This window comes from Phascolarctos cinereus, unplaced genomic scaffold (genome assembly GCF_003287225.1).
Source record: "Phascolarctos cinereus isolate Bilbo 61053 unplaced genomic scaffold, phaCin_HiC Scaffold_5;HRSCAF=322, whole genome shotgun sequence".
Taxonomy (NCBI): Eukaryota; Metazoa; Chordata; class Mammalia; order Diprotodontia; family Phascolarctidae; genus Phascolarctos; species Phascolarctos cinereus.
The window spans coordinates 229,625,777-229,641,977 of record NW_027555958.1 but is presented as its reverse complement, the minus strand read 5'-3'; the positions used below and the strand labels follow the sequence as shown (position 1 = coordinate 229,641,977).

Sequence of the window (16,201 nt, the reverse complement as noted above, 5' to 3'; positions counted from 1 at the left end):
ATCAAAATGCCTCTTCTCACTAAAATCACCTACAGGGATTAATGAGAAGACAATATTGAACTTGCCCCTCTCTGAAGAGTTGAAGTCTCAACAAGAGAAATAGCAGTGCCAGGCAATGTGATAACAAAGACTAACACTGGGCTCAACAGTTTTTCTACTCCTTGAAAGAATTCAAAGCGACCAAATGACTGGGATTAATGAGATACCAATTTGATGAGCATACTACTTCTCACTGTCAAATGATGGACTTTGTAAATATTAAAATGCAAACCAAATATCAGATGTCTAATTAACAGTACAGTGTTTTGCATAGAATAGGTACTTAATCGTTTTTGGAATTACAGCAAAATCCAGGATTCCTTACTGAAAAGGTAATGGATCCCTTTCCTTGTCAATCTTGTAGTTTGGGCACTAAATTTTAAGAAAGTCATTTCCAGTTCATAAAACTGTAGATTTAGAGCTGGAAGAAACTTTTGACATCACTGAACCAACCTCCTCATTTCACAAATGAAGAAACTGAGACCCAGAGAGGTTAAGTGACTTCCTGAGGGCCATAGAACTACTAAGTTTCTGAGGCAGAATTCAAACCCAGGTCCTCCAAACTCAAAATAGATTCTGCCCACTAAACTACTTTGCCTGAGACACATCTACCAGCCAACGTATTTTGCCTTAGTGCAAAGGCTTTTTCTTTTCTTATCCATCCTTGAAGACTATATCCAGAAATGTTTTCCCACCTGAACAATTAAGACCTTTTCATTTGCTGCATCTCTGGAAAAAGGGGACTCCTCTTACCATTCGCCGATATTTGTTCACGTTCTGTTGAAGGGTATTAAGCAGAAAGCTGAAGATCTTTTCCATGTTCTGGGTTAGTGTTTGCTGGATGTCCCTTCTTCTTTGAGGGGGTAGTGTTTGAAAAGTCACCACATCCTCTGCCAGTCGCAGAAGGATGAACATCACTAGTTCTGTCTGTGTTTCCTATACCAATGAATATTAATCAGGTAAGTTTGACTGAAACGGGATTTCTTTTAGCTATCTACTAGTACTAGTGTGAAGTTTTGGAGAAAATATAACAGACTAATTTAATAAATTAATCACATGCTTCATTCTACAAATTCAAATGAATTGTAGTCGCTTTCAAAGAAGACCTTCCAGGCACTAAGAAACAAATGTATGTCATGCTTCCTACCCCTTGTTTAGAGAGGGTGTCCAATTCTTTCAACATGTCGGGCCAATGCTGTGGCCATTCCCGCTTAATCATTTCCACCACAATTCTAGACAAAACATCTTTAATGTGGCTTTCTTCCTCCAAAATATTTTGAGTCCCCTGAAAGAGAACCAATACATACATAAAGTCTGTTTTAGAAACATGGCTAGACATTAAGAACACAGAAAACATAGAAGCTGCGCTACTTTTAAACAAGTATAAGAACACAGCTGTCCAAAGTGTTTGAAGAATTAATTCTATAGTTATGCCATTACCTCTTCTTATAAATTCACGTGATAGTTCAACAAATAATAGCTGGTACTCAAAGCCAGGACGATTTGATGCTTCTCTTTATCTAAATATAATAGAATTTCTACTCATACTTCTTCCCTTCTGTTTTGGGGAGGCAGCAAAGAGACTGAAAGTATGTAGATAGGAGGTGAGGACACCATAAAAACGAGTAAGCTGGGAAACAAGATATAAGATTTGTGGCTTGAAATATAGTACTTCATCAATACCCCTACCCAGCCAAAACTACTTAATTGAGATTTAGGTTGTTTATATCTTAAACTAGAGAAACTGCAATCCAAGTAAGAATTTTCACTAACAAGGATGAAAATAATTTGTGGACAAAAGAGCTAGGAAGCATTTTTCCCAAGGTTTTGGTCAAAACTTCGAACTTTTGGTTGTGTCTACCAACACAAACACCTTGCACAGTGTAAACTATTAGTGTAATAGTAAAAGAAAGAAAGCAGAAAAATGGGTGCCTTGCATTCTAAGTCAGATCTCAAAAGCTCAGACACCAAGAAATGACCATTTAAAGAAGCTGATGTATAAGATAATGACAAAACACTTAAATTGTGCTTGAAACATTTATGCAGGTAGTCTTTTTTTTTTTTGGCTAGGCGCAATGGGGTTAAGTGAGTTGCCCAGGGTCACACAGCTAGTAAGTGTTATATGTCTGAGGCCAGATTTGAACTCAGGTCCTCCTGAATCCAGGTCTGGTACTCTATCCACTGCACCACCTAGCTGCCCCATAGGTAGCCCTTTGAATGAAATTTATGAAGCACTTTTTGAATTCAGCTTAAGAAACAGAATATTTTACACATTCACAGCAATTTGGAAAAAATATAGTTTTTATAAGGGACCACTCTGCTTAAAATCATTATTTCACTACATAAAAACCACAGGCAGGACCATCTTCCTTTTTGGAACCGAAACACCACTGTCTCCCCTCCCTCCCCTCCCCAATGGCACTGTAAAATCCCCACAATATTATCTGATTTCTGTGGAACTGGTTATTACACAAAAAGTTCACATCATATTCCCCAAACATTTTTTAAAAAGCAGCACCTCAGCCTAATCTACCCTTAGCAGAAGTTCTCCAACTACTCATTACTTACACTTGATATCAGCCCCATAACATTGTTCTTTAGAAACACCTTCTCTAGGCGAGACATGTTGTTCCACCGAAACCTGGCAAGCAAAAAGGAGAAATGCAACAGATGTACACTGACAAGTTCAATATTTTTAAAAAGAAATAACACTGTTCCCTGACCTCAATTATGCTGTCACATCCATTAAAGAATCTACTGACAAGTGTAACTTTGGTTTCTACATGTATGCAAATACTCTCATTCTGAAGACTGGACTTGAGAGAATCCAGATTAGGTCTACAACCCTAATACCAGCATGACTCTGAGAACAGATTTTTTTCTTTTTGGTTAGACAATGGGGTTAAGTGACTTGCCCAGGGTCACACAGCTAGTAAGTGTTATGTGTCTGAGGCTGGATTTGAACTCAGGTCCTCCTGAATCCAAGGCCAGTACTCTATCCACTGGACCACCTAGCTGCCACGAGAACAGATTTTAATGTGCACAAAAGCTAATAGTGGAAATCTATATACACAAAAATATCTATTGCTGTTTCATTTTGATGGAGGTAAAGTAAATATATACACCTGATAACTTCTTAGATAGGTAAGAGGATCTTGATACTACCTACTCAGGTAGCATCACTTTATTGAATATTAAGGCGATATTTACAATGTCAGTATAAATCTAGTTTAGTATATGAACACCAACTGCTACAATGGGAGTTGGCCTAGAGAGTACAGAAGACTAAAATTAGGAAGCTGGCCTGTAGGGGCTTTAGACATTTCTAGACAATGCTACTCTAGTTATCATACGTGAATTGTTCACGTACTTAAGACTTGAGCAGGGTTCTCAGAATGGTCATGAGGTACAGAAACGTAGCACCAGAAGGACATTAGAGTCTGAATGTTTTTTATTTCTTTAATGTTTGCAAAATGCTTATCTCACATTATGCCCCCAGACTGTCCCAACAACTCAGTGAGGTAGATTTATACTATATGTATTAGCTTCACTTTACAGGAGAAGAAACTGAAGCCAAGAGAGATTAAGTAAAGTGCTCATGCTCACTCAGCTAGCAAGCACCCAAGGCAGGATTCTAACCCAATTTCTGCTGACTTCAAGTCCAATACTCTTTCCACCTATACCAGGAAACCTCCTTGGATAGGATTCTGTACAGTAACAGGAAGACCACCCATACGGCAGAAGTCACCAGAAAAGGAAAAACAATCCTTACATTCAGAAGGTTCAGCGGGAAAACTATAGGCTATAGGAGGCCAGAATGATCTCAGGTAAGTTAAGAGTCTCTTACTTGACAACATGTTCCAGGATCTGAAGGCCAAAGTGTCTAACTATAGGAGTCTGTGTTTTCTCAGCCAACTTCAGGCCACATGGGACACAGATGGGACACTTTTCTTTAAACTCTTCACAGAACTAAGGAAGGAAAATGGTTAAAGCTTTTACTAGCAGCTGAGAAATAAAAAACACGAAGAGGTTTATTTGGTATTGTCAACAAGCAAATTCGTCAACATGTGAACAAGGAAAAAAATCCTTTACTAATTATTCTTAGTTTTAGATGTTATCCCAGTCAAGTAGATTAAAAGGAAAACATACTTAAGCTAGTTATTTCTGATTTCACTCCTTGTGCAGGATCTACATATCTTCCCCAAGAGTGAAGATCCACATTTATAAAGTTATAAAGCTTTTTTCTTTTTGGCGGGGTGGGGTGGAGGTGGGGGGAGCAAATCAGCCATTACCTCTAACTTATGTTTGGTAAGGGAGTAAAGTGTTATTCTCTCCCCTCTCCAGCTTAACAAATGTTCATGGTCATGATCCTCTTTCCCCCATAAAACCCTAGAAGACTGTTTTCACTAAATGATACTGCCATTATTCAAAAGAAAAATGCAAAACCAGAAATCCTAGAGTTCTAGGGTATGTGTGTGTGTGGGGGCGGTGACGAATAACAGAAGAATGGGCAGGGAAGACGAACTGAGAGAGAGATGCTTATAAATGCCATGAAAGGAGTGCCTACAAGGAAAAAGTCCAGGCAGGGGAAGAGACTGGGGCTGAATGTTTACAGGTAGTTGAGGAGGATGAGAAGCGATCTCACAGAGTGAGGTGTAGTGTTAGGAGATGGGTGTGGGAAGATGTGGGGGAGGGAATTGGATGGGGAGGGGAGAGAAAACAAAAAGGGCACGTAAACTACCCGGGGAAGGCACGGAGGGGGTAGAGTCACTATTGTGCCCGATTTCTTAAAGAGAAGGGGGGATGGGTAGACGCGGAGGCAAGCAAGGATGGCGAGTGGAGGGAATAGCTGGCAGCAAGGGCCCGGGGAAAGGCATAGCGGTGGGGAGAGGGCCTGGGCGCCGCCGGTCTGGGCTGGGCCCGGGAGGTGAGGGGGATAACTGAGGAGGAGATGCTGAAGGGGGGGCAGCCGGGAGGACGCGGGAGGGGGAGGGGTTCGTAGGCCTCGTGGGCCCGAGGCTGGCGCGGAGCCACGGGCCCGGCGTCCGCAGCGCGTGGGCAGCGGGGGCCGGGACTCCTTCTCGGCAGTGCCAGCCCCCAGCCCCCCCCCCCTTTGCAAGCTACCTTGAGGGCTTCGAGGCGATAACGCTGGGTGGAGCTCGGGTCCATCATGACCGTCACCGCCCTCACCAGCTGCTCGCACAGACCGTTCACTTCATCTGTCGACATGGCGAGAATCCCCCCCGTGCGGCGCGCGTCGACCCCCAGAGCACGAGGCAACCACTGCTACACCCGCAACCAGGGCCGTAAGCGCTCACACACCGGGGCCGCACAGCGCAACAGCGCCCGGGTGAAACCGTGAGCAGAGGAGAGCAGCAGAACTACGGGGGAGCTGGCACCAACCGCTCCGAGTGGGGAGGGGGGCAAAAAGGAGGAGGAGGAAGAGGAGGAGGAGGAAGAGGAGGAGGAGGAGGAGGCGGAGCGAAGAAGGGGAGGAGGGAGAGAGTCCGCCCTGCGCACGCGCCGCTGCCCCTCCACGGCGCACGCACTCGGGCCCAGCCACTGCGCAAGCGCCCTCTCTAGGGGAGGGCAGAAGGGGCGGGCCTTTGGCCACTAGGGGGCGGGGGTGATTGGGTGGAGTTTAGTGTGCACGAAGCGCCAAACCTAAAGATTTAACTGCGCAGGCGTCTCAACGGTTTCCGGCGACCAGAGGGCCGGTGCTAGTCTGGAGCGGGTTTGAAGTGCGGCTTGGTACGTCGGTCGCGTCCGACGAGATCGGGACAGCTTAGCCGGGTGTCCAACAGCAGGCACGAGGAAGAGCGATCATCTTCGCGATCTCTGTCCCGTCTTGCGCCCGCTCGGGAAGCGGCGCGTCTCCTGTCACGCCGGCAGAAGAGTTCCCCTCCTGGCCCCAGTTCCATCTCCCTTCCCGTGGCGCCGGGCTGGCGGCGTTGTCAGCTGGAGCCTTCGCGTTGGTAGGAGAACTCGTAAGCCCCATCCCGAGGCAGCTCCGGCGGTGCTGATTCTCGGCTTCACGGGACACCTCCTTCTGGTGACACCTGTCGGTCCCAGGGTGGGGACCCGGGCTCCTCCTGACGCAGGAGAGTTTGAGATTGAAAGTCTGGTAGAATCACTGTTGGATCTGACTTGATCTCCTTGGAAAAAAAAGATTGGGGTGGGGGGGAAGTGTCTTAGCTGTCTAGTAGTCACACACTTGGCTCCGAAAACTGCCCATGGTACTTACCTGGCTGTCATATCGCCTGAAAGGATCCCAGCTTATTCTTGCTTTTTTTCCCACCTGAATAGATTGGAGCAGATCTAGGCATTTAGTGGTGGCACAATGCTGCTGTGAAAGGTTAGTTTAAAGGAGAGTCCATCCTAAAAAAGAAAAAAAAGGTATTTAAAACAAAATGATGCAATAGTGATCATCGATATCAGCGTCAATAGCGACTGGAAAGAAACTTCCTCCAGTGCCTGTTTTTGTGTTCTGTACAATCTCATTTACATATTGTATTCTCTGGTATTTATGTCTTATAACCCAGCCCCCAATTGATCACTTGTTCATCTAGTCTTTCCGGTTATTTTAAGTGCCTTCCGCCCCCCCCCCCCCCCCCCCCGGCAATCTGGTTATTTTTCGTCTTTGTAGTTTCATAAAGTTGCCATCGTGATCAACTTTCCAAGGCTAAGTTATTTCTCTTATAAGTTCAACTGCGGATGCATTCCATCCTCTTTTAGCTATTATTGCCCAATAAACTAAAATTGATTTCCTTCTTTCAGTCAGGTTTCTTAAATAATAAAGAGATAATTTTAATGTTCTTAATCTTTTTTTTTTACTTTTCCAAATTAATAGCACTGAAACATACCATATCTTTTTCAAGTTGAATCTTATTTTCTGTTCCAGAATATGGTTGGATGCTTAAAATATGGTTGGGTGCTCAGCTGTCAACCTCTGTCTCATATTTAGATCTATACTACTTCCTCTTTGCTCACTTATGTTTCCTGAAGTTTTCAATTTAGTACTTCCTAAGTACTTTGAAATATACTTGTGCATTGTTCGCGCCAACTTCCAGATTAATAACAAAGTTAAATATCACCTACTTTACTACCAATACTACATCTTATCTACCTAATAAATTATCCTTTTTTGGTTTTCCATTTCCTTTGTCCTCAGTAAAGAGGACAAAGAAAAACAGGTAAGTGATTTAAAGTTTCCTCTCTAGATATACCATCTCATTTCTCTTATCTTTGTTGGTCTTGGCTTCACCGAAGTCCTATCCAGGAATAATATTTTATTTTTTTCCAATTACATGTAAAAACAATTTTTAGCATTCATTTTTAAAAAAATTTTTGAGTTTCAAATTCTCTCCCTCTTTCCTCCTCATCTCCCTGAGATGGCAAGGTATTTGATATAGATTATACATGTACAATCATGCAAAATATCAAGTCCTATCCAGGGAACCAAGCTTCAATTATTCTCTCCTTAGAATGGCTTCATCTCTTCTGATGGATGATAAAGAATTCATGTGTTAGTGATTCAGAATTTATTATCTTCCTACCCAAATTCCATCCCCTTCCAACTTCCCTGCTTCTATATAGGGCCTCATCATCCTTCGACAACCTGGTTTGCAACTTAAGAGTCATTAGCACTTCTTCATTCTCCTTCACTCCTTGTATTCAGTCAGTCACCAAACTCTTAGTATAAAATACAAACTGCCCTGTTTGCCATTTAAAACCCACTACAATCCAACCCTAACCAATCTCTTTTTCCAGACAATTACCCATTACTCCCCTTCATGCATTCTTCTTCCAGCCAAATTGGCCAACTTGTTTTTCTCCAAACTGGACGTTTTCATAGGCAAATACCTCATTCCCTGAATGTACTCGCTCTTTACCTCTGCCTCTTAGGATCCATAGCTTGCTTCAAGGCACAGCAACAAGAGATTTCTCCTGAAATTTCTCCTTTACTTATCTCTACTCCTCTATGTGTCAGTATTCTTCCTACCTCACTGTGCTTGTTTTGTATATATCTTATATTGAACTTTCTATGTACATTTTGTTGTCTCACAATAGAATGTAAGCTCCTTGAGGGCAAAAATTGTTTCATTTTTCTTTGCATTCCTAGTGCCTAGCATAGTGTCATGCACATAGTGGGCCCTTAATAGATGTTTGTTAAATTGGCACAGTGGATAGAGCACTGGGCGCGGAATCAGGAAGAATCATCTTCCTGAGTTCAAATCCAGCCTCAGATACTTACTAGCTGTGTGACCCTGGGCAAGTTGCTTAACCCTATTGGCCTCAGTTTCTTCATCTTTAAAATGAGCTGGAGGAGGAAATAGCAAACCACTCCAGTATCTTTGCCAAGAAAACCCCAAATGGGCTTATGAGAGTCAGAAAAGACTAAAGAACGTAACAAAGTTTGATCCCTCTGAAATATTTTATTGAACTATATGTGTAACAATACTGAATTATCCTTACTGATTTCAGGATACTGTAAAACTTAAAAGGTACTCTATATAGCGAAATACATAAACTGAAAAAAGTCATTCATACTCTGTCCAGTAGAATTCTGAGTTAATCCTTTAACTAGCTGTTTTGTTCAGCATTAAAAAGTGCTGGTTTAAATAACCCAAGAGAGGATCTTTGTCTTGTGCCATGCTAGGGATTAGTTAAGTAGAATTTAATGAAACTAAGTGAAAAAAGAAATTTTCAAATGTGGGTTTCTTTTACTTCTTTCAGCCCTTTCTAGCCCAGGTTTTATGATTATCAAGAACCTTCAAGTTGCAGCTTTATAGGACAGTAGAAAAAATTCCTCTTAGGATTAAGTGGAAACCTTCCAAAACATACATATGTTTTGGATACACACACATATACACATACATATACATACACGTACATACACACACACACACACACACACACACATATATATGTATATATATATGTTATATATACAAATATATATTAAATACTCTTACATAGTATTCTTAATAATTCCTCCAAACTAATAAATGTTTTTCTGCAGGCCGACATTAGCTATTCTTAAAAGAGTAAATGTCATATCAAGACTTAGTTTCCTTTTTGTCTGTTTTGCTCTTGCTTAGCCTTAGTAGAAAGGAGATAAAATTGAATTTCACAGATAAAACCAAAGAACAAAGTTAAGCAACAATTTCATCTTCTTTTTCCTACAACTTTAAAAAAATTGTGTAACCACAGAGGACATGATACTATACTAGGTCTGTATAGTGTAGTTTTTTACCAATGCTTCTGATAAATTGAATTTTTGAGTAAGCATTATCAAACTTGACATCTTTCATTGTTAGCCTTCTGCATTGAGAATGTTTAGAGCTGGATTTAAAGATCATCTAATTCAATCATTTTATTTTACAGATGAGAAGACTGTTCCATTCTTCACCTGCTATCCGTCTTTTAAAACCCAAATCATATGCTTCCTCTAATGTGAAGATTTCCCTGATGCCCATAGCAGGTAAAGATCTTCCCCTTTATGCTTAATGCTTTATGATTTTTGTAATATCCTCGTAATATTTTAGATTATAGTTATCTGTTTTTGTGCCTTAAATTTTCTGGGCTTTATTAATTCATTAGGTCCCAGTATCACACAAATTACCTGAAAAAGCTTATATTTGACATATTCTATTCAGGAAATATTTATTGAAGCCCATACATATGCAGAGGACTGTGTTAGGCCCTAAGGAAATACAGAGTTTATATAAGATATTCTCTCTGCATTGGTAGAGCAAAAAGTCTAGTAATGGGATAAAGAAGGAAGAAAACAAGCATTTATTAAGTGCCTACTATTTAGCTAGGTGCTGTACTAAGTGCTCTACAATTATTGTCTCTCGTTTGATCCCCTCAACAACCTTGGGAGGTAGGTGCTATTATTATCCCCATTTTACAGTTGAGTAAACTAAGGCAAACAGATTAAGTTACTTGCTCAGAGCCACACAGCTAGGAAGTCTGTAGCTAGATTTGAACTCAGGTCTTCTGACTTTAGGCTCAGCATTCTATCTACTATACCAACTAGCTGCTTCAGATAAGGACATACATAGAATTACAGAATCAGAAGAGACCTCAGAGGTCATCCAGTCAAACACATACTTGAAGGGAATGAGCAATTTATTAAACCACTCTATGTGCCAGGCACCCAGCTAAGCACTTTACAAATATTGTCTTATTTGCCCCTCGTGACTACCCTGTGACATAGGTTATGGTTATCATTTCCATTTTACAGTTGAGGAAAATAAGGCAGATGAAGGTTAAGTGATTTGCCCAGGGTCACACACCTACTAAATGTTTGGGGATGGATTTGAATTCAGGTCTTCCTTACTCCAGGCCTAGCACTCTCTTCACTGCACAACCCTGGGGGACAATTTGTTCCATTCCTTGGAGGTGAGATATGGAGAATTGAATTCACAAAGCACCTAGTTCCAATTTGGCTAGAGTATATAAGTGCTTTAAGTGTAATAGGGTGAAATTAGGCTGAAAACAGAGATAGGAGAGAGTTTGTTCAGAAGAAGAATCACCTAAAGAATCCCCTCCCCAAGTGGTCATCCAGCCCCTGGTTGAATGTGTGCAGTAACGAGGACTTCCTGAGACAGACAAAACCATTTTTGGACACTCTGGCTGTTAGGAAGTTTTTTTTCTTATCAAGGCCAAATCTGCCTCTGTGATTTCCACATGTAGCTCTTAGTTTTCCCCTTTGCAGCCAAGAAGTTTATTTCTTCTCCCAGAAAGATGTTTAGATACTTGAAAATGCTATTATGTCTCCTCCCAACTTTTCTCTAGGCTAATCATCCCCTTTCTTACAACCCATAAGTCCCCTGGATGTATTTCAGAGGGGCAGTGTGATATGGTGGAAAGGGTGCTGAATTTGGAGTCAGATGACCAGGGTCTAAATCTTGGCTTTGCCATTTGCTGTCTATGTGACAAGTCACTGATTCTTCTGGGACTTCGTCTTATCTCTAGAATGAGGGGTTTGGGCTAGCTGGCCCCTAAGGCCTGTTCTTGCTCTAAATCTATACTCTAACCTTGTCAGTGTTCTTTCTGGTTCTGCCTACTTTGTACTTACTCTGTGTGCCTTTTATTCTTTAGTTCCTATAGCCTTGTCATTCATAGATGAGTACATTAGAAAGATGTAAAGCAAAGTCCTGTATGAGATTCAAGAGAGGAAAAGGTCATTTTTTTTGGCAAAACAGTTTATTTTTTAAAAATTATTTTATTAATTTATTTTGATTTATCAACAATCACTTCCATATGCTTTCGAGTTTAAAATTTTTCTCCCCCTTCCTCCCCCCCACCCTCCCCAAGACAGCGAGCAATCTGATATAGGCTATACATTTACATTGCTATTAAACATATTTTCACATTAGTGATGTTGTAAGTAGAAATTAAAACCAATAGGAAAAACCATCATAAAGAGGAAACAAAACTTAACAGAAGAGGAAAAAAAAAGATAGCAGTTCAACTTCCATAGTTCTTTCTTTGGATGTGGAAAGCATTTTCCATCACGAGGCCTCTGGAGATATCTTAGATCCTTGTATTGCTGAGAAAGGTTAAGTTTATCAATATTAGTCATCGCACAACGTGGCTATTATTGTGTACAATGTTCTCTTGGTTTTGCTTACTTCACTCAGCGTCAGACCATACAAGTCTTTCCAGGTTTTTCTGAAGTCAGCCTGTTCATCATTTCTTATAGCACAATAGTATTCCATTACATTCATATGCCACAACTTGCTCAGCCATTCCCCAACTGATGGGCATCCTCTCAATTTCCAATTCTTTGCCACCACAAAAAGAGCTGCTATGAATGGGTCCTTTTCCCATTTTTATGATCTCTTTGGGATATAGCCCTAGAAGTGCTATTGCTGGGTCAAAGGGTATGCACATTTTTATAGCCCTTTGGGCATAGTTCCAAATTGTTCTCCAAAATGGTTGGATCATTTCACAACTCCACCAACAATGCATTAGTGTTCCAATTCTCCCACATCTTCTCCAACAATTATCATTTTCCTGTTTTGTCATGTTGGCCAATCTGATAGGTGTGATGTGGTACCTCAGAGTTGTTTTGATTTGCATTTCTCTAATCAGTAATGATTTAGAGCATTTGGAAAAGGTTATTATTAACTGGGAGCTCCTGGAGGAAATAGCCTTTGATGTGAATTCAACATACATTTATTAGCTATATACCATACACTAGGCATTGGGATTACAAAGATAAAAATGAAACAGTAATTGGTCTTGAGAAGCTTACATTCTACTGGAGTGATACAATATATACTCAGATAAATTAATGAAAGGTAATTTGAAGAGGCAGAACACTAACAACTGGGGAGAACAAGGAAGAGTTCGGGGAAGAAGGTGACGTGAGTGAGTTTTGAAAAAAGTTAAGAATTGGGGCAACTAGGCGGCACAGTAGATAGAGCACCGGCCCTGGAGTCAGGAGGCCCTGAGTTCAAATTTGGCCTCAGACACTTGATACTTATTAGCTGTGTGACCCTGGGCAAGTCACTTAACCCCATATGCCTCACCAAAAAAAAAAAAAGATAAAAAAGTTAAGAATTCTGGAAGGCTGTGAGGAGGAAGGGGTATATCTCATGTATGGGGGACAGTTTGTTCCAATTCTTGGAGATAGAAGATGGAATATTGAATTCACAAAGTAGCTAGTTCAGGTTGGCTGGAACATATATAGTGCTTTAAGGAAGTAAAATTAGGCTGAAAAGATAGATGGGAGAAAGATTGTGGAAGTTATCTGGGTAATGACTTGTCTTTAATCATTTTCCATCCGAGTTTGCTAATATGCCAGGCTGATGAATTTGTATTTTACCTTAGACACAATAGGAAGCCCCTGAAGTTTTTTGAGCATGGGAATGGCATAATCAGACCTCTGTCTTAGGATGGTTACTGTGTCAGTTGTGTGTTGAATGGATTGAATAGGGGAGAGATAAAAAGCTGATGGATGAAGAAATAATCTATTACAATAGTCTAAGTAACTGTTCATAGGAGACTGAAGTTAGGTGGTAGTCTCTTGAGTCAGGAGACAGTTGTGAAAGATGTTGTAGAGTTAGAATTGACAGGTCTTAGCAACTGATTATAATGGGGAGTGAGGAGTAAAGGGGTGAGTCAAGTATGATGCAGATTATGGTCCTGGGTGAACCTATGAACCTCAACAGAAATAGGAAAGTTTGGAGGAGGTGTATATTTAAATAGGAAGATGATCAGGTCCATTATGTACACATTGAGTTTGCGATGGGATATCCACTTGCAGATGTCCAGCAGATTGTTGACGCTGCAGGTAACAAGTTCAAGAGAGATTACATATATGGATATATAGATTAAGGAATAATCTGCATGGGGATGCTAATGAAACCATGGGAATGAATGGTATAATCAAAACTCATAGAGAGAGAAGAGAACCTGTGACAGACCTTTGGGGAACACCCCAAAGGGGTTGGTAATCATACGAGAACCAGTGAAAAAGAAAGTAGTAATTACAGAGGTCAGTGGATAACCAGGAAAGTGTGAGCTCCCCGAAGCAAAGAATGTGAAGATATGCAGAAGAGATGGGAAACGGTGTCAAGAACACCGTAAATTGCTTCAGAGGTCAAGGATGAAGGTTTAAAAAAAGGGCCATCGGACTTGTCAATAAAGAAGTCAGTGGTAAGAAAAGGTTCAGTAGGATTTGTTGGAAAAAAAAAGAATTTGTTGGGGTGGAAACTAAATTGCAGAAAGTTGAGGAGAGAGAATGGGTGGTAAAGAAGCAATGGCATAGAGATAGAGGCATGGTGTTTTTAAGGAAATTGAGAAGTAGCTAGGTGGCAAAGTAGATAGAGCACTGGCCCTGGAATCAGGAGGACCTGAGTTCAAATGTGGCCTCAGACACTTAATACTTACTAGCTGTGTGACCCTGGGCAAGTCACTTAACCCCATTGCCTAGCCAAAAAAAGGGGGCAGCTAGGTGGTGCAGTGAATAGAGCTCTGGCCTTGGAGTCAGGAAGACTTGAGTTCAAATCCAGCCTCAGACACTTAATACTTACTAGCTGTGTGACCCTGGACAAGTCACTTAACTCTGATCGCCTCACCAAAAAGCCAAAAAAAAAAAAAAGGAAATTGGCAGTGAAAGGTAAGGAAGAAATGGTTTGTATGGTAGCTGGACAAGACAAAGCATCAGGTCAAAAGGTTTGTTTTTATTTTTTTAGCATTTGGAACACCTAAGCATGTTTATAGACAGATGGGAAGATCTCCGTAGAGAAGGAGAGCATGAGAAAGAAAGAAATATTGTTGGAGCAAGGTCCTGGAGAAGGCAGAAAAGAGCAAAAAATGGGAGATAATGTCAAGGAGTTCTAAGATGTAGAGTATGGAACTCCTGTTTAGGGCCTGTTTCCATGGTGAAGTAGAAGGAAGGCTAAGTCATCTACTAGAAGTATGGGCCATGAGAGTGCATTTGTAGGCAGTCAGTTTCATCTTGATGAAGGAAAAAACCTAACAATTGGTGTTTTCTGAAAGTGAAATGTGTTGCCTCAGGAGGTAGTGATTTCTCCCTCGTTGGAGTTTGAATGAAGGTTTGTGAGCTCTTTGTTGGAGATGTTGAAGGAATTCTTGGTTAAGGTGTGAATTGGATTTAGATGCCTCTGAGTTCCTTTCCAGTTCTGAGATCTTGAGATTCTCAGCTGATGAGAACAGAGTAGAAGGATTTTTAATCAGCTGTCGATAACCTGGCTGAGGCTGTGCAGTATAAATTTGTAGCAGGTGAAATCTTTTTTAAACTTTATCAGTGTTCAGTAGCCCAGGATTGGGAGTGAAGAATTAGGATGATGAAGGTTGCTAAGGGATGGGAATCAATTAAAAACTTGGAAATTTGGAAGTTATAAAGGAAACTATTCCTTTATATTTTAAAAAAAAAGGAAAAGAACTATATTTTCGGTATTGCAGGGTACCTTGTTAAGAGCTTAGGAAGCATTTAATTTCATTTGTAGTAGCACAAAGAAAAGGTAATTTTAGAACTCATGCACATTATAAGGTTAGGTAAAAAGGAGATAGAGAAGCTAGGAATCCTGCATAACTGGATTTGGTTTGGCAGGATTTGGTAGGATCTTAGAAAACAGTGTTTTCTGGGAATGGGGAAACAATGATGTTAATGAAAACAAAAAAAATTTTTTTTAATTTAAAAAATTGAAAAAAACCCCCATTAATGTAGGGAATGTCCAATTAAATGTTTGTTGCTGCTTTAAAATACTCAAATGGACCTGTGATCTCATTAGAATATTCACCCCAAGCAATGTTGATGGCAACCCTTACATGCCTGCCAATTCTGTGTGACCCTTAGCCATGGTCTCCTATGTGTCAATGGCCTTACTCACTTTCTCCTGACATCTTGAGCATATGTGTAGAGGAATGAGGTAGTGGCCACTGGTTTAACCCTTGTTCTCGCCATGTTCTTACTCCATTTTATTTTTTTCTTATTTTTTTTAAAGTCCTTTCTCTTGGGTTTTTGTTTGGTTTTCTTTTTTTTTTGTGGCTTTTGAAGGATTTGTCATATGTTCCAGTCTCCTCACATCCCACTTGCATCTCTCCCTTGCCTTCTGAGTGAGACTCATTTCAATTCTTTGGAGACTAGAGTTCCATGACTCAAAGCCATAGAACACAATACAATACAAATTTATTAAGCACCTACTATGTGCTAGGTTACACTCTAATGGGGGGAAAATATCCAAAAGGAAGCTGAAAGGGAGGTGGGTTGGGGCAAAGGGTACCTGGTAGGGGGAAGGGGGCATAATGATGTTGAAGTAGAAATAAGCAATAATGAAGAGTTGACTGGACTTCTGAGCCTTCTACAAAGGAAGACTTTGGGAAGAGTTTTTGCTTTGACATTCAGCCCTCCAATCAGAGGGGTAGAGGCAACTGAGGGTATTGATAAAGTGAGTACGAAAGCTGATGCAGTCTCCACGATGATGCATTTCCTAGTGATGAACTTATCCTGGGGGTACATGATGATGGTGGATTTGAAACCAAGCACAGCATCTGAAACACCAAAAGGATATTGGTATGAAAAAAAAAATGGTCCTTTGCATCTAGGAGAAGGTAGGGTCACTAAAGAAGCTCTTCAATTTCCTGAAAGCAATCCTACCTACTCTTCCCTTTCGCTTAA

The 16,201-nt window shown here is 40.8% G+C and overlaps 2 protein-coding genes across 4 annotated transcripts in view; one reads left to right on the top strand and one right to left on the bottom strand.

The window, feature by feature from the left end:
- XPO5 (exportin 5) overlaps positions 1–5,563 on the bottom strand; it is a 59,657-nt gene extending 54,094 nt beyond the window's left edge. The window contains 5 exon segments of the mRNA XM_078155338.1: positions 793–975; positions 1,187–1,324; positions 2,608–2,680; positions 3,887–4,008; positions 5,164–5,563. Of these exon segments, the coding sequence (XP_078011464.1) occupies positions 793–975; positions 1,187–1,324; positions 2,608–2,680; positions 3,887–4,008; positions 5,164–5,268 (621 nt within the window). The 5' untranslated portion in view covers positions 5,269–5,563.
- A 128-nt stretch (positions 5,564–5,691) lies between these two features.
- Positions 5,692–16,201, top strand: part of POLH (DNA polymerase eta) — a 39,976-nt gene continuing 29,466 nt past the window's right edge. For 2 of the 3 annotated variants that reach the window (XM_020976785.2, XM_078155340.1), the window contains exons 1-2: positions 5,692–6,014; positions 9,427–9,523. The gene's annotated coding sequence lies outside the window, so the exon portion shown is untranslated. Of the gene's footprint in view, positions 6,395–9,426; positions 9,524–16,201 lie in introns of all 3 variants that reach the window. The other variant, XM_020976786.2, reaches the window with a different exon arrangement.